The 26,666-nt window shown below is 39.1% G+C and overlaps 2 protein-coding genes across 10 annotated transcripts in view; one reads left to right on the top strand and one right to left on the bottom strand.

Moving 5' to 3' along the window:
• Positions 1-26,666, top strand: part of LOC118641344 (centromere protein P) — a 152,437-nt gene that overhangs the window by 57,377 nt on the left and 68,394 nt on the right. For 4 of the 9 annotated variants that reach the window (XM_036278485.1, XM_036278481.1, XM_036278479.1 and 1 more), the window contains exon 5: positions 16,690-16,769. The exons of 3 other annotated variants lie outside the window; for them this stretch is intronic. In XM_036278485.1, coding sequence (XP_036134378.1) covers positions 16,690-16,769 — 80 coding nt within the window. Of the gene's footprint in view, positions 1-3,695; positions 3,801-16,689; positions 16,770-26,296; positions 26,337-26,666 lie in introns of those variants that run through there. 2 more of the 9 variants (XM_036278482.1, XM_036278484.1) reach the window with 2 other exon arrangements.
• Positions 8,123-15,991, bottom strand: OMD (osteomodulin). The gene is made up of 4 exons (XM_036278474.1): positions 15,740-15,991; positions 12,305-12,307; positions 9,108-10,061; positions 8,123-8,451 (listed from the first exon to the last, which is right to left on the bottom strand). The coding sequence occupies exons 3-4, from the start codon at positions 10,048-10,050 to the stop codon at positions 8,123-8,125; spliced, it is 1,272 nt and encodes a 423-aa protein (XP_036134367.1). The 5' UTR covers positions 10,051-10,061; positions 12,305-12,307; positions 15,740-15,991.

Below are 26,666 nucleotides of genomic sequence, written 5' to 3'. Positions count from 1 at the left end.
TTTTTTTGTTTTAGCCAGTGAGTGATAGGATCCTATTTTTATTTTAGAAATATCCCACTAATGTTGCACTTCTGAAGAATACCACTATTGTCTATTGTATTGGTTGTGTGTTACAATTTTAGTGACTTAAAATAGCATACATTTACTAACTCGCAGTTTCTGTGGGTTAGAAGTCCAGGCATGGCATTGCTGGGTTCTCTGCTTCAGGATCTGACCTGAGAGCTGCAGTCAGGTTGTTGCCTGAGATGCACCCTCACTTCAAGCATTGAGTAGAAGAAAGGATTTGCATGTGACCTCATGTGGTTGTTGGCCGCAGCTTCATGTAGCCTGTGGGACCATGAGCTTCCCTTTCTTGCTGGATGTGGGCTGAAGGCCACCCTTAATTCCTTGCAGCGTGGCCTCTTCCATCAGGCAGCTCTGAACATGATGGTTGCTTCTTCACTGCTAGAAAGGGAGATAGTCTTCCAGCAAGATGGACATTACAGTCTTTTTAGCAATTGTGCACACGTAATCACATATATGCCATCACCTTTGCCATGTTCTGTTGGTTAGAAGTAAGTCAGAGGTCATAGCCACACGGAAGGGGACATGACTACACAAGTCAAGATTCTAGAGGTATTCAGATTTGCACTGGTAAATAAATCCATCTTCTTATACAGAGTTAGCCAAACAGAGTTTGTGGGCATAGTCCCTAAGACCATCCTCACTTCTTATACCAACTATAAGTTTATGGGGGTTCTCCATACCCCTCTCACATTTGATAATTGCTAGAATGCTTCATGGAACTTACTGAAAGCCATTATAGTTGTGGTGTGGTAGGGAAGGAGATAGGAAACACCAGGCAAGAGGCGAAACTAGGAGGGTTCCAGAGTGCAGAGCTTCCGTTGTTCTCAGGATGCATCACCCTCCTGGCACTGATGCAGGAGAACACACTGTACCAATCAGAAAAGTGCGACCAAGCCTCTCTGTTCAGAGCTTTTATTGGGGCCTTATTACACTGACATGATTGAGTGTCCCACACGGTTGAACTCAGCATACAGGTCAACTTGATCCTTCATGAACCAAAGTCCCCATCCTAAATCACATGGTCTTTCTGTCTCTCTCTGACATGATCAGCCTAATATCGGGTATGACTAGCTCCACCCTGAAATCTGGTGTGATGACCCCCAATTCTAAACAAAGATATTGATTACATCCTAGAAGCTAACAGCAAAGCCCAGACCTCTCTTTGGGGCAAACTTCTTTACTATACAGTTCCCAGAATAAAATATGTTTGAAATGTAGATTGTTTTCTGTTCTACACAGAACTATTATATCCTAGTAGAAAGCTACTTAGCTTTCTCTGCACCGTAATAAAAGGTACACGTCTAAGACTCAAGAGCAGACATTTATCCAAAATGGAGTTAGTTTTCGCTGTGGAGTTCTTTTCAGTGACCCTATTGTGTTATTCTTGCTATCTTTGTAGGGTTTTATATTGTTGAAGGTGGGCCATTGGCAGTTTGTTCTACCTCCTAATTGTTTCTCAGCAGCAGGCAACTAAAAATGGGTTGAATATTTGGAAACAAGGGTTTTCTAGGAGTTTTTTTTTTTTTTTTTTTTTTTTTTAGGAGGAGGAGGAGACTGTTCTTACCGACAAAGAAAATATAACTAACAAGTGGGTTGAGTTTTTAAAACTGCAAGCTGGAAGAGGCTTTTCTCTATTTTCTTCATCTTATAACTTTATTGGAAATAGTATCCCATTCCTCCTCTGCCAGGACAACTGAAATCATCTCAAGGCATTGCTGAATGTCCCCTGGAGGGCAAAAGTGCCCCTATTGAGTGGCCAGATCCTTGTAGACACTTTAAATACAATATTCTAAGATTTTATGGAAAGTCTATGGTTTGAATCTCCATCTCAGATCTTGTGCTTATGCCTAAAGCCCAGTCATTTGTTCAAATGAGATACAAGTGAGAACCAAGAACATCTCAAACTAAACAGTGAAATTTATGACTCAATGTAAGGAAGGGTTCATGTTAAAAATGTATCCTATTTGTGAGTTTAATTTTTCTGAGTAGTACATAAATCTCCATATTGTGAATTCGCAACATATTTAGGTTGTAATGACACATGTTCATGATTCTGTGACATTTATTTGCTAGGCATAGTTATATTTATTTAGGCAATTGGAACATATGAGAAACTTTGGATTTTTAGCTGCTATGATTTAATTTTGTTTCCAACTGCTGTTATACTTTATTTCTAAGATTTAGAAAAAACCGATTTGGAATCAGGAAATCAGGGTTTTAGTTGTAGGAGTCATATGAGTTCTCTGCAATAGTAAAAGTAGACAGAAGAGACAAGGTTTTTTTCTTCTGTCTTGTTTCCGTGGAGTTGGTTAAGTGTGTCACATGATGTGCGTACATCTGCATTTTAGTTCAGTGCCTCCAGCTTAAGGAATAAAGGCGAAATGTAGAGTTTCAGGTAATGTTCAGACACAGCCTAACATTCTCAACTAGTATTATTGTAAGCAAATATATGAAATACTTTTTATTTCCTTTTTATAAGCTAAATGTATGTTATGCTTTTATGTTTATTAAGCTTGGGTACATGGTATAATATGGATTTATTTGTTGTGGTCACAGTTCAGCCTGGTAGCTAATATAACTAATGCTTTGAAGTGGAATGGGAAAATAGATGCATTTTTTATTTTTTTCTTTCCTGTTATAAATATCAAATCAACTGGTTTTATCTGTAGCTCTGGTAGGTGGGTATCTGCAATTTTGATGTGCTAGTTGGAGAAGTATTTTATACTTCCCTTTCTCCTAGATAAAGTGTTGGGGGTTATATGTTATTTATTTATTTATTTTTTATCCTCACCTGAGGACACTTTTGCATTTATCTTCAGATGGAGAGGGAGGGAGAGAGGGGGGAAGAAAGAGGGAGAGAAACATCGATGTGAGAGAGACACATGACTGTTTGACACCCTCATGACCCCAATCAGGCTGGGGACAAAGTGCAACCCAGGTAATGTGCCCTTAGCAGGGAGCGAACCCAGGACTCTCTGGTCCATGGGCCGACGCTATAACTGCTGTGCCAAACTGGCCAGGGCTGTTCTGTTTTGTTTTTAATGAGACATACTTGGGCGGTCTCTCAGAGAGTGATACAAGGTAGCTGTTGACGTGTCTTGGCTGTGGGCCCTGCAGCTGAAGCCTTTTGTGCTTTGTTTGCATGGACCCGCCTTTGGAAGGAACCTCCCATGTCTTCCTAATACACTGGAAGAGTCGGACCTTACACTGCCAGAGTGCCCTGTGAGGGCTGGAGGAAGCCTGCTCTCCTCCCTGGCAGGCCATCCAGAGGTGCTTTGGAAAGCTGAACTATCAGACAGTTGTTTGTAATATATTTGTTGTGCATATGTGATTTAAGCACCCTTCTCTTTCTCCCTAATGAAACTTCTGGTAAAGTCTCTCTTGTTCACTAATCTTTCTTATGAGTAGAATCCTGGAAGGGACCTGAGGAGTGCTGACTCCATTCTGGGGGCTCTGAGAGAGCCCTCAGGTGTGTGAAACATGGCTGCCATTTGGGGAGCACTAGGTCCAGCAGGTGGCTGGGCTGGACACTGAAATAATGGTTCCAGCTTGTGGGATACTTGCGACTGGCATGGGCATGTTGAATCCTTTTTATGTGCACTGTTTATTTCTCTTTATCCTTATCACAGCTCTGTGAGAAACATCTTCCTTATGGAAATGCGGAAAAGGAAGCTTCCAGAATAAGTAACTTACTGAAGTCACCTAACTCAGAAGTATGAAGTAAGGCTTCTACTCAGGCACGTCTGATTTCAGATTCCTTGTGTTGAGTTGCTGGATTGTACAGTTTTATTCTTCGCTAAGGCTGTTCTTTGAGGATTCAGAAGTATTTTCTTTGATAAGTTTAGGAGTAGATAAAAATAGAACCTCCAAAATCCTGAAAATTATAGGGCTTTGGGTTTGTTTGTTTTTAACTATGAAGAGGTGAAATAAGCAATTACCAATCTCTGTATTAACCTCATCCTGGAAGTGTGTTATTCATATACTTTCTGCGAAGCCTTCAACTACTTTACCACATCCTGGCCAGAAGTTAAGTTAGGGAATCAGTAATCACATCACTTTTCTTCTTTTTTTTTTTATCCTCACCAGAGGACACTTTTCCATTTTTTGTTCAGATAGAGTGGGAGGGAGAGAGAGGAACGGAGAGAGAGAGAGAAACATCGACGTGAAAGGGACACATCGAGTGGCTGCCACCCGCACGACCAACCAGGGACAGGGACAAACTGCAACGGAGGTACATGCCCTTAGCGGGAACCGAACCCGGGTCTCTCAGGACCGCAGGCCGACACTCTAACCGCTGAGCCAAACCGGCCAGGGCTCACATCACTTTTCTTAGTTCCTGCCACGCTATTATTTTATTTCCTCTTTGTTTTTGTTTTTTTATTTTTTATTTTATCCTCACCCGAGGACATTTTTCTTTTTTTTTGTTCAGATAGAGTGGGAGGGAGAGAGAGGAAGAGAGAGAGAGAGAAACATCGATGGGAAGGGACACATCGAGTGGCTGCCACCCGCACGACCACTGCAACCGAGGTACGTGCCCTTAGCGGGAACCGAACCCGGGTCTCTCTGTACCGCAGGCCGACGCTCTAACCGCTGAGCCAAACCGGCCAGGGCTTATTTCCTCTTTGTGTTAGAATGAATTGTTTGATCTTTGTTAAATTTTTTTAAATAACAGCTTTAGATTATTTATATCTCATACATTTAGTATTTTTAGACTTGGACAACCATTATCACAATCAATTTTAGAATATTTTTATCACCCCAAAAAGAAACCTTCTACCCATTTTCATCCACTCCCCATTTTCCCTCTATTCCCAGTTCTCCTAGCTCCAGGCAGACAATGATCTCTCTGTCTTTATAGATTTGCCCATTCTGGACATTTCAGACAAAAGGAATGATACAATATGTGGTCTTCTCTGACTGACTTTTCACCAGCATCATATTTACATGGTTTATCTATTGCAGTATGTATTATTACTTCACTCCTTCTTTTGGCTGAATAATATTTTATTGTGTGGATATACTACATTTTGTTTATCGATTTGTTACTGGAAAGGGGACCTGGCCTTAGGCGTGTCTGCCTGGAGCCGGGCAGTAGTGTGTGGGTTCTTGGCTTTGTGCAGGGAAAATTTCACAACCCGAGTCTAGGTGACTGTGAGGAAATGTTTACTAAAGCTGGGGACAGTGAACCAGAAAGGGCTTAGCATAGAAGAAGCAACAGGAGAGCCTAGGGTTGGATGCCTTAGCTCTCTGGGAAGTCAGAGAAAAGGGGGTCTTGGGGACAGGTTCAGGGGTGAGCCTGGAATGAGGTGTCGCTGCCCATTGCTCCCCTGGTTGCAAGTCTTGTGGGGTCCCTTAGAGTTTAGGAGATGCATGCCTGTGGGGGAAGAAGAGGGGAAAGGGGATGGCAGGGGCTGATCCCCAGAGGGAGGGCGCATGCTGGGCCCTTTGCCTTGGGGCTTTTCTCTTGCAGGTGGGAATCTTAGGGGAGGTTTCAGGGGAGGGTTTCTGCAGACTACTCATCACTTTTCTAGGTGTGCTCCTTTGGGGTCGGGTCTCACTGATTGGCAGTGTCAGGGCAGGGGGTCCTTAGTCATTGGAGCTGGTCCCTGTGTCAGTCACCTGATTTGGCTGTTTTTCTGGGTTCGAGCTGAAATAGAACTGAGGCCTAGATGTTATCTCCAGAGAGGGGACCTTCGGTGTTGTCTGTGAATTGCTCTGTCAGTCTGTTCAGCTGTCTGTCTCAGTGTCCCCATTCCACCTGTCCTGGCTCACTGGCCTGTCTTAAATCCACCAGCTGATAAACATTTGCGAGCTTTCTGTCTGTTAGTGGATAATACTGCTATGAACATATTTATGCATGTTTTTGTATGACCATATGTGGTCATTTCTCTTGGGTAAACACCTAGGAACAGAATTGTTGTGTCATGGTGACTAACTTTTTGAGGATCTGCCACAATGCTTTCTAAAGCAGCTTCACCATTTGATATTCCTACCAGTGGTGCATGAGGATTCTACCTTTTCCTCCTCCTTGCTAACACTTGGTATCTGTCTCTTTTACCATAGCCATCCTGTGAGTGTGAAAGGGTATCTCATTTGTGGTTTTGATTTACATTTCTGTGATGGCTCCTCAATAACTTTTACATTATTCTAAGTAAGAAATACGCTTATATTTCTTATATCCTAAAGCACCACAGTATTTTCCACACATTAGCTCATAATAAAATTTTTAATTTATACTCTATTTTTTAAATGTTTAATAATGGGGTAGATTGTTGTTAAATTTTTTTTACCTTTGTTGAAAGTGGGCTTTACCCACATTACTAGCATTTTGCAGTGACCTTTACCCTCACATCTGTATCTTATGGTGTCACAGTAGCACATAGGTACTCCATTGCTTGATCTCTCATTGTTAAGCCCTGCACACCAAATGATTTGATGAATGTTAATTAGAGAAAAGAACGGAATGTTGTCTGTGTTCATTGTGGATTGTGGAGCTTGTCCCTGGGTACAGCTTCAGCTAAATGCTAATAACTTAATGATATAAAGAGCATTCCAGGCTTCCTTTAAACTGTCATTTCCAGAAAAATAAAGACTTGCCATTTGAAAACTGTTTCTAAAATATGATTTTACTTGTGTAGTCTTTGCATATTGTCCAGATTGTTATTGTCTGTTCTTTGGGTTACCTCTATAGGCAGCCCCAGATTTGTGTTTATTCCTTATCTGAGGAATTCTGTGAAATGTTAGCTTGATGAATCAAGAAAGTTCATCACAGCAGCTAGCTCATCTTTATTATAAGGTATATTTAAAATACTTCAAAATGGTAGATTAAATAATACGTGATTTTTAAGATTTTAAAGAGGATGTCAAAGCCCGTCTGTTCAAATTTTAAAGGAACTTTATTCAACTTTAACTCTATGTATATAAACATTGGCTGATATGCATATATGTTTCTAATTAATTGTGCTGAAAAAATAGGTTTTAGTAATGTTAATATAACTCTTTGTACTAACATTGACCTTGTGAATAAAGCAGTTATTTGTTTATGTAACTAAAGCAAAAAAATCTTTTATAGTGAATGTACTATAAAAACATTTATCCCAGTTAAAATAGAAACAGTAAAGACTGTTTTGGACAATTGCCAAAAAAATTTTTTTTTATCCTCACCCAAGGACATTTTTTTTATTGCATTTATCTTCAGATAGAGAGGGAGGGAGGGAGGGAGAAAAGAAGAGAAACATCGATGTGAGGGAGAAAGATCGATGTGAGAGAGACACATCGAGTGTTCACCACCCACAGACCCCAACTGGAGCCGAGGACAAACTGCAACCAAGGTACGTGCCCTTAGCGGGAACTGAACCCGGGACTCGCTGGTCCGTGGGCTGACGCTCTAACCACTTAGCCAAACCGGCCAGGACTAAAATTTTTAGATACAGATTGTGATGAGATAATTTGGTATCTTTTAGTTATCCAAATACTGCGTTTAAAATTTTGTTGCTTTGATGCTCTGAGGGAAAAACAAGATTCACCGATTTCATGACTCTCCATGCCTAGGGTCTTTAGTAGGATGGCGTCTTTTGAAAATCAGAAGTATCATCTTAAAAGCACTAAGTGGTAGGGCCAGGGGTGGATTCAGTGATGGTGATGAGATCTCAGATACAAGTGTGAAAGCTTTTCTGAAGATCAGGTCAAAGAAAAGAACTTATTCCTTAAGTGAGTGACTGCCTATTTAATGAATGTAACCTGTTGACATTTAAACAATCTTCATAGTAATTCAAACCTTGTAATGCTGCTTCTTTGATCATTCTTAGAAAAATTACTGTTAATAGAAATGGCATACTCACCCTTTCTCAACATAATAAAATTTTATGTTTAAATTTAAGTTTAGTCGATGATTTCCACTTGTCATTTCTAAAGACATAACATTTTGAGTAAATACGAATCCTATGTAATGATGCAGATGTTTCCAACACCTTAAATTCAACTGTTTGATCTTATGCTAACACATAATCTTCATGTTATTGTGAGCTATAGGTTTTGTGAAGTCCTAAATGTATACCTATATAGTTTCTTGCCATTCTTGACTTCCATAATAGTGAGGGTCAATGTTTTCTTCCATTCCTTCTTGTTCTGAGTCTTCGTGGTGGCCATCATCATCTTCACTATCAGCATCATCTTGAAACCTCCCTGAAACCTGGGTCTTCAGTTGTATTGTTTGACCATTGGTGCTTCTCTGTTCACCATAATAAATAGTATGTATGTGAGGGAAGCAGAGGAAAATGTACGAGCTTATTGGCTCGTTTAGCTTATTTTGGTCCACACGAATGTATGTTAAATGGTGGTCATATAGTGGGTCAACAGATGGACACAGTGCTGTAACATTGACATCTGAAAAATATAAATTAAAAATTAATCGTGCTATATTACATTCATAAACCTATATTGGATTTTATTATAATGTTATATAGATATAGTTTTATGAATTAGAATACTTATTATAAGTGGAATTAGGGTTATTTTTACAGTAATCATATAAAAATAAAGGAAAAAAATATAAATTTATATTATCAAAATAAATGATTTCATTGGAAACTTAGTGATTTAAGTAATAAATAAATTATTAAAGTAGTACATTCTAAGTAGAAAGTGTCAAAAAAGAAAAAAAGAAAATCGCTTATAGTCCCACTACCCAGAATACCCATATTTTTTCATATACTCTACAGTACTATTTCTCAATGTTCAAAGTGATAAAATTTAATACATAAAACTGTAAACCTTATACTTTTCTCTGGGACCAATTTCTGCCATTTTCTTAGCCACACTACTCAAGATACTCATATTTCTTCGTATACTCTATGATACTGTTTCTCAGTGTTCAGGGTGATAAAATTTAATAGAAAAGGCTATAAACTTTAAAGCACACCTTTCTCTGGGGCCAATTTCTGTCATTTTTCTAGCCGACTTTAAAGCAACCATTTTAAACAATGTATAAAGCATAGATTTGTAAAGATTCTGTCTTTTAAAAATAATGAAATTTTACATACTTTCAATTTCATTATTTTCTAGGTATAGGTGTTCTAAATTTCTTGGAATATAGAATGCTTGCTTCAGTTTGTTGTGTCCAACATTGAGCTCTATAAGGTTGGAAAGATTAAAAATAGTATATGGGATGTCTTGTAGTTTGTTGTGGGACATTCTTAGAGCATGAAGTTTTGGAAGTTCATTGAAGTAATTTTCTGGTATAGAAGAAATTGAATTGTTTTCTAAAGATAGATACATAAGTGAAGAAGGCAAACCAGGAGGCATTGATTCTAATCTGTTATTACATAGGTTGAGCTGCATTAATTTTTCCATTTTGGCAAGATTCTTTCCTTGTAACATAGAATCATCAAGATGGTTATAACAGAGATCGAGCATGGTCAAGTTTACTAATCCATCCATAGCATTTGTCTGCAATCTGGAGATTGCATTGTAACCAAGAAGAAGTCTTTCCAAAGACTTAGGGAGAGGAGACGGAAATTCTTCCAAATTGTTATGCTGTAGATGAAGTTGTAGTAGATTTGACAATTTAGCAAACACTCCGTGATCAATCTTTTGAGATTTAATTTTGTTATGGCTGAGATTGATTTCTTTAAGATGAGTTGCATTGATGAATGAATCTGCATTCACGGCCTCAATTTCATTGAACTGAAGATAGACTTGATGAATGTGTGCTGGAATATTTGGGATACTCTGGAGTTTGCGATGATCACAGTACATTGATGATGGAAAGTTAGCTGGACAGAAGCATTCACTGGCACAGCCTAAAGTATGCTGATGGAAAGGCACTTCATGGTCCATATTTTGATTAAAATGGAATTCTGGTTGGTAAACATCATCCGGCTCTTCGTCATAATCTTCATCCCATTGATAACTTTCATATTGGCAATATACTTTGCCTCCAAGAAGGAAGAAAATGATACAAACTGGACTTAAAAAGCCCATCATCTCTTTTTGTCCTGTTGCAAGGAGAAAAGGAAATATATTGTGGGAAAAGTGAGTGAATTTAGAAAAAGTTTTGTATAAATTGACAGTTATATAAAACATACAACATCTGTATCTGTATTGAAATATATAAAAGAATGAATGGGCAGTGCTCAAGCCCAAATTAAAGCAGCCCAAGTACCCATCAGTAGGTGAGTGGATAAAAAAATGCTGTGGTACATTTACACAGGGAGTATACTCAGCCATAAAAAAAAAAAAAAGGAAACCTTACCTTTTGGAATAGCATGGAGGGACCTGGAATAAGCCAGTCAGAGAAAGACAAATACCATATGACCTCACTTATATATGTAATCTAATGAACAAAGTAAATTGATGAACAAAATAGGTCCAGAGGCATGGATACATGGAACAGACTCACAGCTGTCAGAGGTGAGGGGCTGGGGGTTGGGTGAAATAAAAAAATTAATGTTTAAGAATCAGTAAGAAGGTTTTTTCTTTTTTAAAGTCATATATTGTATTGAACCAGACTAAATAACACATTTAAGAGAATCTCAGTTTGTCTCACTAGTTAACTAGACTATAGACTTGCAAGGACAGCATGATGTCTCTGAACTCCCAAGTCGGTGTTTTCTTCACTGTAAATGCTGGGAGTTCTCAGGGACTATTATTAGAGAGCTTTTGTCTAAGAGATTCTTTCTTAATATTAATCAAAAATTTCCCACTGCGACTTATTTCTGCTGATGCTCTTTTCCATCCTTTGGAAGAACATGGAACACGTCCTTTATGTGAGAGCTTGAGTTACTAAAAATAGCTATCATGTTTCCTCTTTGTGTTTTTTGTCCAAGCCTAACCATGACTTCATATTTTCCCTATGAAACAGTTTTCCAAATCCAATGATTTCATCTCTGAGTCTACTTGAAGAACTGATTCAAATCCCAAAATACATATAATATTTATATTCTACCAAGTTTTAGTTTCTAATGGGTTATTCTATACATTTTTTCTTATTACCGTCCTAGCTTCCTTCTTTCCACTAATATTTTTGAATTAAGTTCTATATAGAGAGAGATTGAAAACACTGTCTCTTGTATCCTAAGAGTGGAGGTCTAGTGAAGAATCAGAGACGTGTGATGCACTGAGGAGAAGGGTGTGGGTGTGTGCGGGGGTGAGGGAGTGGGGGGTGTGAAGGAGGTGAGAGTGCTCAGCTTGAGAAAGACAGTTGGAACCATAGTGGATGCAGAGTGGATGCTGGCTGAGGGGCCTGGAACTCTCCCTCAGTCCTATCCCTTCTGAGGTTGGTTCACCTAACAGATCTGCCTCTTGCCTCAGCAATAAAATAAAAATAATTACTCATCTGCTTCTCTTGCTTGGCAGTTGTTAGGGTCATGCGAGGTATGCACGTCCATGTGCTTTGCCCATTTAAAGGGATCCAGAAATAATAAGTATATATAAAAAAATCATACTTCTTTTGAGTCCATTTTTCTCTGTCCTTCTCTTCCAGAGTTTTATGTGACAATTAATGTCCTAACACATCTAACACATTATTGTATGCATTAAATGGAATGATCTCCTATTCATGAAGAATAGTCCTAGCCATTTTTCATCATTGGGATAACTGAGAAAATAGTTACTTAAATCATTTTCTCTGATAGAATCTCATTTTAGAAAGGCTGCTATAGACCTTATTGTCCTTTTTTTGTTTTTGTTTTTTTCTTATTAGAAACTAAAACTTGGTAGAATGGAAATATTGTGTGTATTTGGGAATTGAAGTAGTTACTCAAGTAGAGTCAGAGGCCGTCAATCTCTTTGCTTTCAGTTCTATGTCCTCCTGTCTTCCTCCCGTTCCACTCCTTTTTCTGCATCCACACCATGGCCTCTTTTCCAGTGCCGCAGCCCGTCCGCACGCTGACCACCCTCCGTGCGGTGACTCTGACTGCAATAATTCTTCAGTGGGACCTAGAATATGAGGAGCCTAGCACTGTTCCATTGCCATTGTCTGTACCTTCCACTGAACTCAGTGCCGTCTTCTCAACCCAGGCCCCATGTGTGTCACCGTCATCACCCTTTGCACATGCCGTCAACTTTCTGGCCCCTTATAACCTCATAATCTGGTTACTTCAATTCTCCAACTGCTCTTGGCCTGACTCAGGCAGCTGAATATGCCAAGAAAAAAGCAGGGCTATGCAAACTGGTCACACTTTAAATCCATGACCACTGAAGCACTGCCCAGCAACAGGCCTTAGGCAGTGCTCCACACTTCCTCCTAGACACGCCCCTAAACCCTCATTTCCCTGTTGATTTTTGGATGATGGCCTTCCTTCTTATTTTTACCAAGAAAATAATTAAATAATTTAATATATTTGTTCATTGTATATTAATCTTATCCCTAGCTACAGAAAATGTCAGAACAGTAATGGTTTGATCTTTTAAACGATCTGCTTTTGCAACTCATAAAGTTTCTTATTGCAAATCTAAATAGACTTCATCCATTGTTCCTCTTATCTGTAGGTTTCATGGAGGAAGTGACATTTGAACAAAACTTTGAAAGAGCATTAAGGTGCTCAAAGAGGGAGATAGGGAAGATTTCTAGATATAAGAGATGATCAAAAATATATAAGTAACAGAGGGCGGAGTGTTGGGAAACTGGTGGTGAACTGTTGGAGGAGCCAAATAAAATTTACATTCAATCTGAATCGAAATCTGGAGGGTCTGAATTCTGACTTGAGGAACTTACACTCTGGGACTGAACACCCAGTTTAATTTATTCATGTAGTTGAGCCATGACCTTCACAGAGCGGTGTTCATACATGGAGTAGGAGAGGGTCCTGGGAAGAAGAAAGTGAAGGAATGTGGTCTTATTCCAGAGGGTCATTTTCAGTTCTAGCTGACCTTGATGGGGTGGGGTGGAGATGGGGCTCCCAGTGCGTCTGATTGGGAGTGTTTCTCACCTGCTGTAGTTAGTGAGTGACTTATACTAGATGTTATGTGTGAATGTAGTTAGGAAAGCACCTTACAGCTGTTAGTAGTTATTTAGTTTGGTTGGGTTACTTCAGTTAATGAATGTCTATTTGTAGGCACTGACTTGGTGTGGAACAGAAATGAAGACATGAAGAGGGAATGGCCCCTTCTTTAAAGAGCATACAGTTTAGTGGGTGAGAGAGACACAGCACCGTGACCTGTATTCTCAGGCAGAGGGAAATACGGTTTACAACACAGACACCAGTGCTGTGGGAGGTGGTGGAGTAACCACCACTTCTATATATAGAAGTCTTTCTATATATAGTCATTATCTGGCCCAGGCATTGGGACATTAACAGGAATGGATATAGAACAACCTAAACATCTTATCCACTAGTTAATAATAACTTAGGTATTAAATTTATAATATTTTATTATACTCATTATAGTATGGCTCATTAACTTTTTAAAGTACTTACGCATCATGTCAGTTTCTCTACACTGTGGAGGTGGGGTTCTGTGAGGCGGTGGTGTCCCAGAGAGAGGAAAGTGGAAGCAGTGGCAGAGATGTGCAGCAGTGTGGGGTCAGGGCATGTAGGGGTCTCAGAAGCTAACTGTTACACAGCTGGACTTTGAAAAGGGTGTTGCTCATAAGAACTCTGAATTTTGTGTTAAGTGGGCGGAGGCATAGAAAAAAAAAGAAAAAAACTCATGGACAGGGTCAACAGTGTGGTGATTGCAGGGAAGGGGAGGGGGAGATAAATGGTGATGGACTGAGTCTTGACTTGGGGTGATGAACACACAGTACAGTGTACAGATGATGTGCTGTGGAATTGTGCACCTGAAACCTGAATCATTTTGTTACCCCAATAAATTCAATAAAAAGGAGGAAATAAAGAATACTAGTAACCATCAATTAGTAAACTTATATTTGAGAATTAGTCATAACTCTGTTATTCAGTAATTATGATAAATTATTGGGGGAAAAGAAGACCTAGACAATACTTTTGATCCTGTACCAATTGCATACCTTTTACCTGGAATCAAGACCTTATGGTGATGCGTCCTCTCTGGAATAAAGGGGTTGGTTCTTAGTGCTGTCTGCTTTGGGTCTCCTTGGCCACCTAAGAAGAAACGTTTCTTTTCTCAATCTGAACTCATCATCATTGCCCTTATCCCTTGAGGACCACAGTGTTCCTGTGTCTCAGCCTCGCAGCTGTTAGTGTGGCTTTCTGGTGTGCAATCCATTCCATCCCTGTCCATAGGTCCATTATTCTTTTCTCTCTCTAACTTCACCCATGACAACGATGATGGTCTCTCATTTCTTTTCATCCAAATTTTCACTCAACTGATTTCTTTCCAGTCATTTGCTAAGCATATTTTTATTCTCCTAACCTTTTATGTCCTATAATGTATGTTTTGTTTCCTATGGGATAATTCATAGCAAAACATTATAACTCACTGTCAATAATTTCCTGACCTCTAATTTTTGACAGAATCTAGTATAGTTAACATTGTATAAGCGCTCAAAATTTTGTGGAATGATTGGATTAATAAATTATAGATTCCATCTCATTAATGATGTTTATTTGATTATTTCTGGGCATTTATTTCATCGCACTGATTTCTTTAAATGAACATAATCACAGAGAATGTAATGTGGCTGTTCTCTTGTCTATTGAATGTATCTCCATCACAATATACTGTATTCTTCACTTTCTTATTACATTGTATGGTAGAAAAATAACAAATGTGAAAAAGAAAGTACAATGCAAGTTACCAGTTTTAAAAATGATCCATTAATGTGAATTTTTCATATTATAGCAATAAAGTTTCTATGTCATAACATTTCTCTCACTTGGAACAAAGCACTAGTGCTTTCGTCAGGGAAGTTCTGACTGCAATGAGGCAGAGCTTTGTTCTTGAGCGTTTCAAGTTATTGGAAAGCCTCATGTCATTTTATTATTTCTAAATAGACTTAATTGTTTTTTTGGTATGCTACAGAATCTAGACTACAAGAAACCAGGTATTAATGTATGATTCAGGATTTTTTAAAAAGCAATTTTAAATTTAACTCCGTAGAGTTAGTATACTGTCATTATTATACCCAAGGCCTGAGGAAGTAAGACTCTTTACTATTAAAAATACGAAAGTTTCAAAATTATTTTTAGCCATAATACATTTAAATCTTAACCAAAACCCAAGAAACTAGATCTTTCAGTAGTAGATAGAATACTCATCTCTGCCCTTTGAGAAAGAAGCAAATGAAAACAAAAACATTGATATGCCAGGGATTTGGCGATAAAGAAGTTTTTAGAAAATGTCTGGTGAAATTTGTAGATACCCATCTCCCTGCTGCCAGAATCTCTAGCTCTGGGCAAATGTGCGGCCCAAGCCATTTGTCAGGTTTTTGTCATTTACAGTTGAGAGACCAAAGAAACAGAAAATTATTCTATTAATTTAAGAATTTTCATTCAAAACAAAAAAATATATAAACAACAATTATTTATTGGGTAGATCCTAAGTTAGAAAATTAAGTTCACTATAATACTTCTTTCCCTGAATAATTGGATAATCAAAGTTTTAATGTAGCTTTTACCAGATATTGCTTCCAAAAATTGTGCTTTTATGATGGCAGCAATCTATTTTAATATCAAACAAATTAGATACACTTTTTTATATTTAACAGTAGGAATACTTTCTTTAAAAATTGAAAATTATTTTATCATCATACCTGTTGAGTTTGCTTTAGTTTTCAGGGGTTGGTGGAATTGCAAATCCTGTAAATGAATCAGAAATTCCTAAATTCCTTAACTGAGTCTCTTAAAAATCCCCAGCAACTGTGTGTTCAAATAGGGCTGTCTCTTGAATCACTAGCAATTTAAGCAAATATACTCTGCCTGGTAAACAGTTGGGTTGAATTAAAATTATGTTCGTCTTTTCATTATCCAAAACTTTGTGGATTCAAATTAAGATGCTTGTGTTCTTGGTCAGATTTATGTGGCTTACTTCTTTCTTTTCCCTTTGAGTTTGGTTTGAGGTGTGGCAAGAATTTTCTCTAATATGAAGGGCAAACAGAGCTAAATGAAACAGCATGTACTGATTACTGTTTTTATTTTCATTTTCATGCCAAAGAATTCTTCAAATTAAGGTCCTCCGTAACATGGAGCGCAGTGTCTCAGCAATTTAAGGTGGACCTCAGAGTCCTCTGGAGACCTTGCTTGTCTGAACCCTGTGTTCATACCAGTGCTTCTTTTCATTAAGACGTGAACTAGGATTAAAAACATAGTATTTCACATCTAGTTAATTTTTTTAATTAACTGCCATTGGAGACAGATTAAATGTATACCTTTTCCATACAAAAGGTTGTATCTTTTTTCCTCTCAGCTGTCACCTTCCTCCCAAATATACTCATTAGAATGGCTTCTAATAACTTTCAAAATAAAAATTAATCTCTTGATTATAGAATTCAGTGTTTTGCCTTTAGAAGGTATATCTGATTTGTCAGTTTTTAGTCATAGAAATAATACCTTTATAGCATTGAATAAGATGGAATTAGGAACTTCTGCCTTTATTTTGCAGATGTAGATAATTTTCTGATTTACTAAACGGTCTCTCCTGAAAAGTATCAATTGACTGCCTAAATGCCATATTTTTATACTAATGTTTTCATATTTTAAACAGAGAGTTAACTTGTATCTCTTGGCAATGAACTTGGAGTTCATTCTTTGGAAGATTCTTTCAAGCTTGTGCAAACGAATAAGGTAGAGTGAATCCTGGAATTCGTTTTACTTTTTTTCTCCTTCAAAATAGTGTTTTCCATTAGGTTTTACAAATAATTCACACTGTTTATTTTGCTATACTTCAGATTTTTTAAAAGTGTACATACAATATTCCAAGTGATGTTTTGGCAATATTGAACAGATCTCATCTATTATTTGAGACACTGGTATGTAAAATGTGGCCGAGCATATTTGGGCCAAGATTTCATCTTGTTACTGATCTTTTCCATATGTTCCCTATTAGTCTTTGTTCTTAAATCTCAGGCTTCTACACTAAGAAACAGGAGCAAATCTGTGTACTTTCTCCAAAAATTATTTTACATGCCCTCACTTTTGGAAGTTCTTTTGGAAGATTAATTTAAAATCAGTAGCTTAATTGTATTTTGGGGTTTTTTTTCTTGTTGGTAATCCTCACCTGAGGATACTTTTTCCATTGATTTTTAGAGAAGTGGGAGAGGGAGAGAGAAACATCAATGTGAGAGAGACACATCGATTGGTTGCCTCCTGCACATGCCTGGACCTGGGTTGGGGATTGAACCTGCAACCCAGGTGTGCCCTTGACCAGAAAGCAATCTTGCGACCCTTCAGGGAGGTGGGTTGACCTCTAACCACTGAGCCACACCGGCCAGGGCAGTAGCTTAATTTTTATATAATTCCTCATTTATCTGTGACTTGAACTTATGGTAGTGATTTTGTTGTTCATGTTCCTAGCAAATGTGAAAAGAATATTTATCAATAGATAGCTTGAATCAAAAGTATCTAGGAAATTTAAATGAGGTTGGCTGTGTCCAGGAAGTTTTGGGTTTGGGGAAGGTGATAGTGTGGGGAGGGTGGTTCACTTCAGGCCTCAGAGGAGGAGGGGGAGCTGTAGTGACAGCTGGCTGTGAGGTTGGGTGGTTACAACTGAAACAGCTGAGGAGAGAAGTCCAGTGAATTGGTGAAAAGTCTAAATTATTTTCTACAATTACAATTTTAAAAAAATCCTCACCCAAGAATATGTTTTTATTGTTTTGTTAGTTTTTAGAGAGAGACAATGTGAGAGGAAGGGAGAGAGAGACATTTATTTCTATTGGTTGCCTCTCAAACATGTCCCAACTGGAGATTGAACCCACAACCTAGGTATGTGCCCTGACTGGGAATCAAACTTGCAGCCTTTTTGTGTGTGGGATAATGCTCCAACCAAACTGCCCGGCCAGGCCTTTACAATTATAATTTGATTGAAGTAGATATAGTATCTCAAGGCTAAATAACATATTGCTGGATTAGAAAGGCCTGACTGAGACCTGCTTCATTGTGGGAATAAGCATAAAGATTTTTCATTCACTTAATAATTCAGCTGATATTTTTTGAGCAGCTACTTTGTTCAAGGCAGTTTCAGGGGCTGGAGACCCAGTAGGAAATGTCCCTGTTGCTATGAAGGGGAACAGAGCATGCCAAGCATTGTGAAGGGCAGTGGAGAAGAGCAGAGCAAGCAGGGGTGAGAACGAAGGAGCATGGGTCAGGTCTGCAGTGCTGACAGGGCTGCAGTGCTGCTGGGACAGGACAGTACACAGCTGTGTGGGCAACCCAGGATCTCACTGCTGGAGGGCGGTTACACACCAGCAAGGGGAGGCGGCGGGAACAGTCCACGTGGTGATGAATCAGAGTTGGAGATAGCAGTTTGCGCTTCTGTTCAGCTTCCTGTCCATACAGGTGACTGCATCTAGAAGTGTTCATAGACGTGTGTGTACACGGGCCAGAGCGCACACATCTGTCTCCTGGCTCTGTCAGCCGAGAGGGCCTAGAAGCAGTGACACTCCATCAGCAACAAACACCCAGCACCCAGATCTCGCTACCAATGCCATTCTCCAGTAAAAGAGACTAGGGGTCCTGGGAGAAATGGCCGATTCCAGAACTGGGGCCAGGACAGACAGGATGTTCCTGGAACATCTTGCACCTCTGGAAAATGAGGATGTGCTAAGAAAGGAAGAGGTGGAAAATCGTGTAACCTCTGCTCATTCTGCTGTGCACCTAAAACTGCTCTAAAAAATGAAGTATATTAATAAGTTTTAAAAATGGAAGTTACTAGTTTATATAGTTTAGCAGATCTGCATATAGTGACGGAGCAAGCCAAGTTGGTACAGGAAGGACAAAGGATGCCATGATTTGGGCCAAGTGATCTGGGAGGAGGAATGGGGTATCTCGTAAAGGCAGCCAGGGTCAGCAAGAACTGGATGCTCCTGACGTGCTTGAATGTCTCCCAGCATCCTCAGTAAACCATATCAGGAGGCAAAGATGGCACTTGGCTGGCCAGCTGCTTCTGTCACAGGATTATAGGCAGCCCACAGAGATGTTTCCCATCCTGGGTGTCATGTGTGCCCAGCAGCCAGTCCACCTCTATGCCTCTGCCCCAGGGCTGTGAGGAGCACACCATCCTACATGCATGACCAGCTTCTCCATTTCCCACATCGTTTACTTTTCCCTTGAGTGGTGCCCCATTCCAACCTAGCCTGTTCTCGCATGTGAGCCAGAATTTGCGGAGCCCTCTAAATCAGTACATCCCAGAATGTGGGGGGAGATTCATCAGTATGCGAATTGCTAGGGCTGCTGATTTAAAGGTCCCAGCATCTTTACACCCTAGACCTGCAAAATCAGGAACTTTATATATATATTGTAGATACCAGTCTTTCAATAGTTATACGCGTGGCCATGCGTCATCATTTTCAGTTGGTTCTCTTGGGTTTTTGAGGTACATGTGGACCATATGCAAATTATTATTTTATTTTCTTTCTAATTGTTTGTGAGGGAATAGCTCTTTATTTCAAAATGACATTTTACAAATCTTTAGTATCCAGACAATTGCACTGTTGGTTTGTGTTCCTTCCAGGTAGCTTCCCAAATAAATTACATGAGATAAAAGTACATTTCAAATCAGTAGGCCACATGCTAACAAAAGTAGCAGAAATCATAGAAACATCAAATGAAGAAGAACAGAGAGAATTTACAAAAGAGTAGCACACTACCAGCCACCGAGGGCAGAGAGCACAGGAGCACTCAGAGGCACTTGCATCAGCAGTCTCTCCATCCCCCGGAGCCAAGTACTGAGATGACAGACAGAATACTTGTCTGCATGATCCACTCCATGTCTCTTGTATTGACTGGGATTGCCCACAAAGCAAAAGCATTTTCAAACCCAGGAAAGGGTATAAGATGTGTTTTCCTTGTCCAAAAAATAGTCTTTTTTGTTAAGGGGGAGGAAGGGATACATGGACTCAGAAAGCAGAATTCTAATATGATTTTTCAGGTCAACAGTTATTAAGAACATTTATAAAAAGACATTTTTGAGGAGAGGGTTATACTGCCGAAAGCAGCATTCTGATGGAGGGGGTATGTCTGATTGGAGTGAGTAAATGAATGGATGTTGTGGGAAGTGGAAGTGTGGAAGAGCCTTCTGGGGTGATAGAAATCTCATATCTCAGTCTTGATCTGCTTTGAACAAGTGATGCTGAGACAATGGAATATCCACATAGGCCATATGCAAAAATTAACTCAAACTAGAACAAAGACTTAAGTGTAAGAGCTAAAACGACTCAATTTTAAAAGAAAATATAGATGTCAGTCTTTATGACCTTGGATTAGGTCACAGTTTCTTAGATGTGTCACAAGAAACAAAAGAAAAAATAGATAAATTGGATATCATCAAAATATATATGTTTGTCTCTGCCAAAGGATACGTCAAGAAAGTGAAAAAACAATGTACACAATGGGAGAAAAGTTCTCCAAATCATATATCTCATAAAGCACTCAATAATAATAATAACAACCACCAATTAAAAAATGGGTGAAGGAAATGAATAGACATTTCTCCAAAGAAGAGAGCAAAGGATCAGCAAACACATGAAAAACTGCTCAATGTCGAAGAAATGCAAGTCAAAGCCACAATGAGGCAGCACCTCACATTCACTGGGACAGCTGCAGTTGGAAACATGTACGATTACAAGTGTCCGCAGGCTGTGGAGAAACGGTAGTCTGCATGTGTTGCTGAGAGGAACATGCAGGCGCTGGAATAAGTCCACAGTCCTGCAAAGGTCAGACACGAGGTTGCCATTTGACCCACCAGTTCCACCCCTTGGTATATGCCCAAGAAAAGTGAAGACACTGTCCACATAAAAACATGTACACTGATATTTATAGCAGCATTATTCATAATAGCCAAAAAATGGAAGGAACTTACCTGTTCACCAACTGATGAATGGACACATAAAAGTGGTCCATGTGTACAAAGAAATATTACTTGGCATTGGAAAGAAATGAAGTACTGATATTGCTACAACATGAATGGACCATGAAAACATGCTATGTGGAAGAAGCCAGTCATGAAAGACTGCATATTGAATGATTCCATTTATGTGAAATGTCCAGAATAGCCCAGCTGGTGTGGTTCAGTGGTTGGGCGTCAACCCTGCACCAAGAGGTCATGACTTTGATTCCTGGTCAGGGCACATGCCCAGGCTGTGGACCCAATCCCCAGTGTAGGCATGCAGGAGGTGGCCAGTTGATGTTCTCTCTCATCGATGTTTCTGTAGAACTCTCTATCCCTCTCCCTTCCTCTCTCTCTCAAATCAGTAAAGAAAAAAAAATTCTTAAAATGCCCACAATAGGCAAATCTATAGAGACAGAAAATGGATTTGTGGTTTCCTAGGGTGGGAATAAGAGGGGAGTGCCTTCTAACGAGTACAGGGTTTCTTTTCCAAGTGATGAGACTGTTTTGGAATTGACTGGGATGGTAGATGCTAACTTTGAATATACTAAAAATCGCTGAGCTGCATATTTTATTTTTTAATATGTTTTTACTGATTTTTGAGAGAGAGAGGAAGATAGAAACATTGATATGAGAGAGGAATATTGATCGGCTGCCTCCTGCATGCCCCTCACTGGGGATCTAGCCCACAACCTGGGCATGTGCCCTGACCAGGAATTGAACCAGGACCTCTCAGTTCATGGGATGATGTTCAATCCACTGTGCCACACTGGCCGGGCGAGCTGTATACTTTAAATGGTTGAATTGTGCAATATGTGAATTATATCTCAGTAAAGCTGTTACTAAAAATAATAGCGTTGGAGGGGGTGAAGGGGGTGGGAAATGAGGACATCTGTAGTAGTGTCAACAATAAAAACAACAGCAATGGGAGTGTGAATGAATATGATGGTCTATGAGGTGGTGATTCTTGAAGAGTAGGAAGTCCATGGAAATTCATTATATCGTTTCATCTTCTTTTGCTTCTGTTGTACATTCTCCTTAACAAAGGGGGAGTTTCCAGCTCTCAACCTGCAAGTCTTAATGTCAGGACTCCCTATGACTGACTGTGTGCTGTGTGTGTGAAGTGAGGAATGATCTGTACCTGTGTTTCTGCCTCCCCGGTCTGTGGGCTCTTCCCTCTCTATGGAAAGACTCATTTTAAAGCAGTTCTCTTTAGTCAAGTTACTATTTCACCAGGAGAGGGATGTCACTGCTGGGAATGCTTACCTCATTACAGCACGAGTCAGAGCTGGCTGGGTGGGAAGGTCTGTTTCAGAGTTCCCCAGAACTGTGATAAATCCCTTCAGTAACACGAACACTGTGGGAAAGACGTCTGTGCCTGCGTCTAGGAATGCTCAGAACACAGTGTGTCTGCACAGGGAAAGTGTCGTCTGGGGAGAGCTGAGCCCGAATGGGAGAAGAAGTAAGAGGAAAGCACATCACATTCTCCGAGTGAGGAGAAGTTTTTTCTTTCTTGTCCTTGATTTAATTCAGAAACACAAACGGAGCCAAGGCAGTGTGGTCGCCTGTGGTAAGGGGGAGGAATGGAGGAACGGGCACAGAAGTGACTGAACACAGTGCTCGCAAACAAGATGCTTACGCATCCTCTGCAGAATGGGAAAGAAAAGGCCAGTGTATACGTAGGTGTAGTAAGTTAGGTGTGGTAAGTGCAAAAGAAAAGCAGGAGGGGGGTGAGAAACCACATATGTTTGTGAGAGAATCAGTGAGATGAGCTGAGATGGTGACTTGCATGGACAATTTGAGGTTGAGTAAGATTTTGTTCATGCAAAGGACGTGTGAACAGAAGCACAGAAGCCAGAAAACTGTATGTTGAGAAACAGCAAATACTCTGAGCTGGGGCATAGAAAGATGTGAGCATGAAAGGAAAAGCTCAGAGTTATTATTTGAGTGTAGCTCATAGATAGTCCTGAAGGGTAGGTTAAGAATTTTTGTAATTTAGCAAAGAACAGGAACTATTGTGGGCTTTCCATGCCTAATCAATCCAGATCGCATGCAGATCTGTTCGGTTGGTGATGTTAGAGCTGGGCTGGTGAAAGTGGCCAGGAACCAATTTTGATAATTCCACCAGAAGGTAAAGTGATGGTGAGAGAGTGAGAGAGAATGAAAACGAAGGGATGGATGCCAGCCGCATGGGAGTTAGGGCGGGACTTGGCCCAGCTGCTGCAAAGGAGCCAGGGTCAGGAATAAACCCCAACAATTGGGGAAGAACAGGTCGAGAGGGGCAGCATGAGTTTGAAGGAGACTTGTTTGTGATGTTGATTTGGATTGAGTTTTACAGATCCAAACGTTTGGATTTGCTTTTGAGAGTTTGCTACTGCCAAGTGAGGGCCACGTTGGAGAGGCAGATTTCAGAGGTCATGGCTTGAATGCTTAGAAATGAGTGAGACTGCCAGGGGTCTGAGAAAAGAAGCCAAAAGGAGGAGAACACTGGGAATATTAGCCACAATAGAGCAACCCGAAAGCTGTGGTGTGTGAAAGCCACGTAAGTAAAGTCTCCAGAAGGAAGTACTGTACATCATTTTATAAAGACAACCACTGATTGAAAAATCAGTGTGTCATCGCAGTTAAAGCTTGGAGTTGGATCTAGTCCTAGATCTGCCACAAGTTCTTTAATCTTTGTTCCTCAGTTTACACACACACACACACACACACACACACACACACGGTTTATTGGGAGGATTAAATGAATGTAATGCAAGTAAGGCATTTGGAAAAGTGTCTGAAAATATTATTTTTAAACACCAGTTTTTATTGTTTGATATTATTCATACAATATGATTTTGGGGAAATAGATTTAGGAGAATTATGTCATTTGCAATGGGTGATGGACCATGTGAGTAGAGAGATAATTAAGACCAAGGTAAGACAATTCCTTAAAAACAAAAAAGATGGAATTGTGAAGGACAGAAATTATGTAATAATTTAAGGAAGAACAAAATTGATTTTTAAAATACTGTTAGTTTTACCAACTTCAAGGACTTTTCTAAAAGTATTGGTTGTTTCATGAATTCAGTGATCATTTTTGATTGTATTATTTTAGAGAAAATACAGATAGATGGTCACTGAGATTTTTTTCCACCTTAATATCCTTCATAAACCAAGTAAGTTGTAAAAGTTTGTTTTCAAACTTTAATGGATTTCAAGTGGGTAGTACTTTGTATTTATCATAAAATGGGTTTATAGCTGCCCGGCTGGTGTGGCTCAGTGGGTGAGCGTCGACCCATGCACCAAGAGGTCGCTGGTTTGATTTCCGGTCAGGGCACATGCCCCGGTTGTGGGCCCGATCCCCAGTGGGAGTATGCAGGAGGCAGCCCATCGATGTTCTCTCTCATTGATGTTTCTATCTCTCTTTCCCTCTCCCTTCCTCTCTCTCTAAAAATCAATAAAAATACATATTTTAAAAAAAATGTGTATATAGCAGAAAACCTTAGTGCAGTTTTGGTTGTTTATGATTTTTATAAGTGATTTGATTTTTGTAAAATTATAACCAAAAATGATTAACAATTGTGAAAAGAAAAACAGAAACATTAACTAGGGGAAATAAATTGCAGTGATTTCAGGAATCATTTCCAGAATGTAACATTTTTTGTCTTTTCCTTTTAGAGGAAGATTAACTTAGCTACTCTGAGCTCCACTGCTCAGATCATAGACTGATCTGTTCGCTAGATAGTTTCAGCCTTAGCATTAGACTTAGTAATTTAGTTATTAATTTTAAGAACTGTATTCTTAAAATTTCAGTGAACTTTTACTTTACTTATGTTCTTATTAAGTGCCATGATATCAGTTTTATTTTTATGATATATTGTAGGAAATGTATTTTATTCATTAAAACTATTGGAACTTTAGAATATTTGAATTTTAGAGTGATTGTCATTGTAATGTATTCTTTTATTTTTAAGGACTTCATAACCTTGTCAGTCAGTAATTGTCCAGTATAATAATTACTCGGGTTTTAGGGATCTTTATGGTTTACAAAGCATTTTCACATACATTTGTATTACTCAGTTCTTATAGCGACATAACCAGTCAGCATTGTCACCCTGCCCTTTGCAGGTGAGGTGACCATTTCAGAGAGACTGTGCTTTGCCTAAGACTGTAAATGGAACTGAGTCTCTGGTTGTGTCATTCCAACTCAGAGCTCTATATCCCCGGGCTCTCTGTACATCGCTATAATTTTACCAAACAAACATAGCTGGTCTTAGAAATTAAGTAAATTTTCTATAAAGCAGTTGTTCTCAACCAGCCCCACCCTAACCCTACACCCCCCCCCCCCACTTCCCCCAACACACACACACTGGCAAATATCGGGAGAAATTGTTGATCATAGACTGCTCAGATCATAGACTGATCTGTTTGCTAGATAGTTTCAGCCTTAGCGTTTTTTCTATTTAAATTTTATTTTTCAATTACAGTTTACATTCAGTATTATTTATACTAGTTTCAGGTGTACAGTGGGCTGGGGTTGCAGGTGCCCCTCCCCCCAGGGGCAATCCAGCCCAGAGTGTCAGTGGAGCTGAAGTTGGGGAATCTCTTCAGGAAGAACAAGACCTGTTTGCCCTCTTTACCTGCATTTCCAGATCCCTTCTTATATATCTGTAATGTTTTTTACTTTCCTCAAATTATTTAAAATCTGATTTCTGAGGTAATTTAACATAGAAGTGGTTATTTTTTCTACAACAGGCATGATTAGGAGTATTTCAGTACTGTTATTACAAACAGCATTACTATAAAATAGTCAAGAGGATGTAAAGTACATCATAGGGAATAGTCAATAATATGTAATAACTATGTAAAGTCTCAGAGGGGTACTGGAAATAACGGGATCATTTTTAAATTACACATTATTATCTAACCACTATGCTATACACCTGAAACTAGTATAAATAATACTGAATGTAAACTGTAACTGAAAAATAAAATTTAAATAGAAAAAAAAAGAATAAGCATTAGTACTATGCTAAATATGTCATATATAAACTCAAATTTTCTGAAAAATAGTTCCTGGGTGGGTGAAAAAAAATGAAACCAAAGCACAAAAGTTTTATTTCAAACCAATATTTTAATGTTTTCCTAATTTTCTAGTTTTACTTAACTTATGTTGAATGCCAATAAAAAATGAATAAAGTACTCTTAACTTTTATTCAGAGCTTTTGCCTCTATGTTTTATCTAATGCTCTGCCTATTTAGTTATACCAGGTGTGTTTTCCAGAATTATCCAGTCTGTGCATACCTGAGGTCACAATTTGGTGTAGAATTCAGAGTTTCCAGGCTTCCAACCAAGGCTGTACAGACGGACACCCTGAAAATACTCCTTAGTGTTGAGGTGACAACGTTACATAGCCTAACAATTGACATCCTGCTAGAAGCTTATAATAACTGTGATAATAAAGTACGTGAGTTACAGACTTTATATAAACACTCACTACACATTTCATAGAGGTTTTGTAATTGAGTAATAATAATTAAAAAAGAAAAGCAGGTGCTGTTGTTCAAAAACCAGTTTTATGAACAGCATCTGTTGAGTTGGTCATGAACTTGCCAAAGGTTTGTTATAAAGGGTTAGTTTTAAACATGAAGAC

Source organism: Molossus molossus, unplaced genomic scaffold (assembly GCF_014108415.1).
Source record: "Molossus molossus isolate mMolMol1 unplaced genomic scaffold, mMolMol1.p scaffold_m16_p_29, whole genome shotgun sequence".
Classification (NCBI taxonomy): domain Eukaryota; kingdom Metazoa; phylum Chordata; class Mammalia; order Chiroptera; family Molossidae; genus Molossus; species Molossus molossus.
Note: the sequence above shows the minus strand (reverse complement) of the source record. Positions and strands in the feature narration are given on the sequence as shown.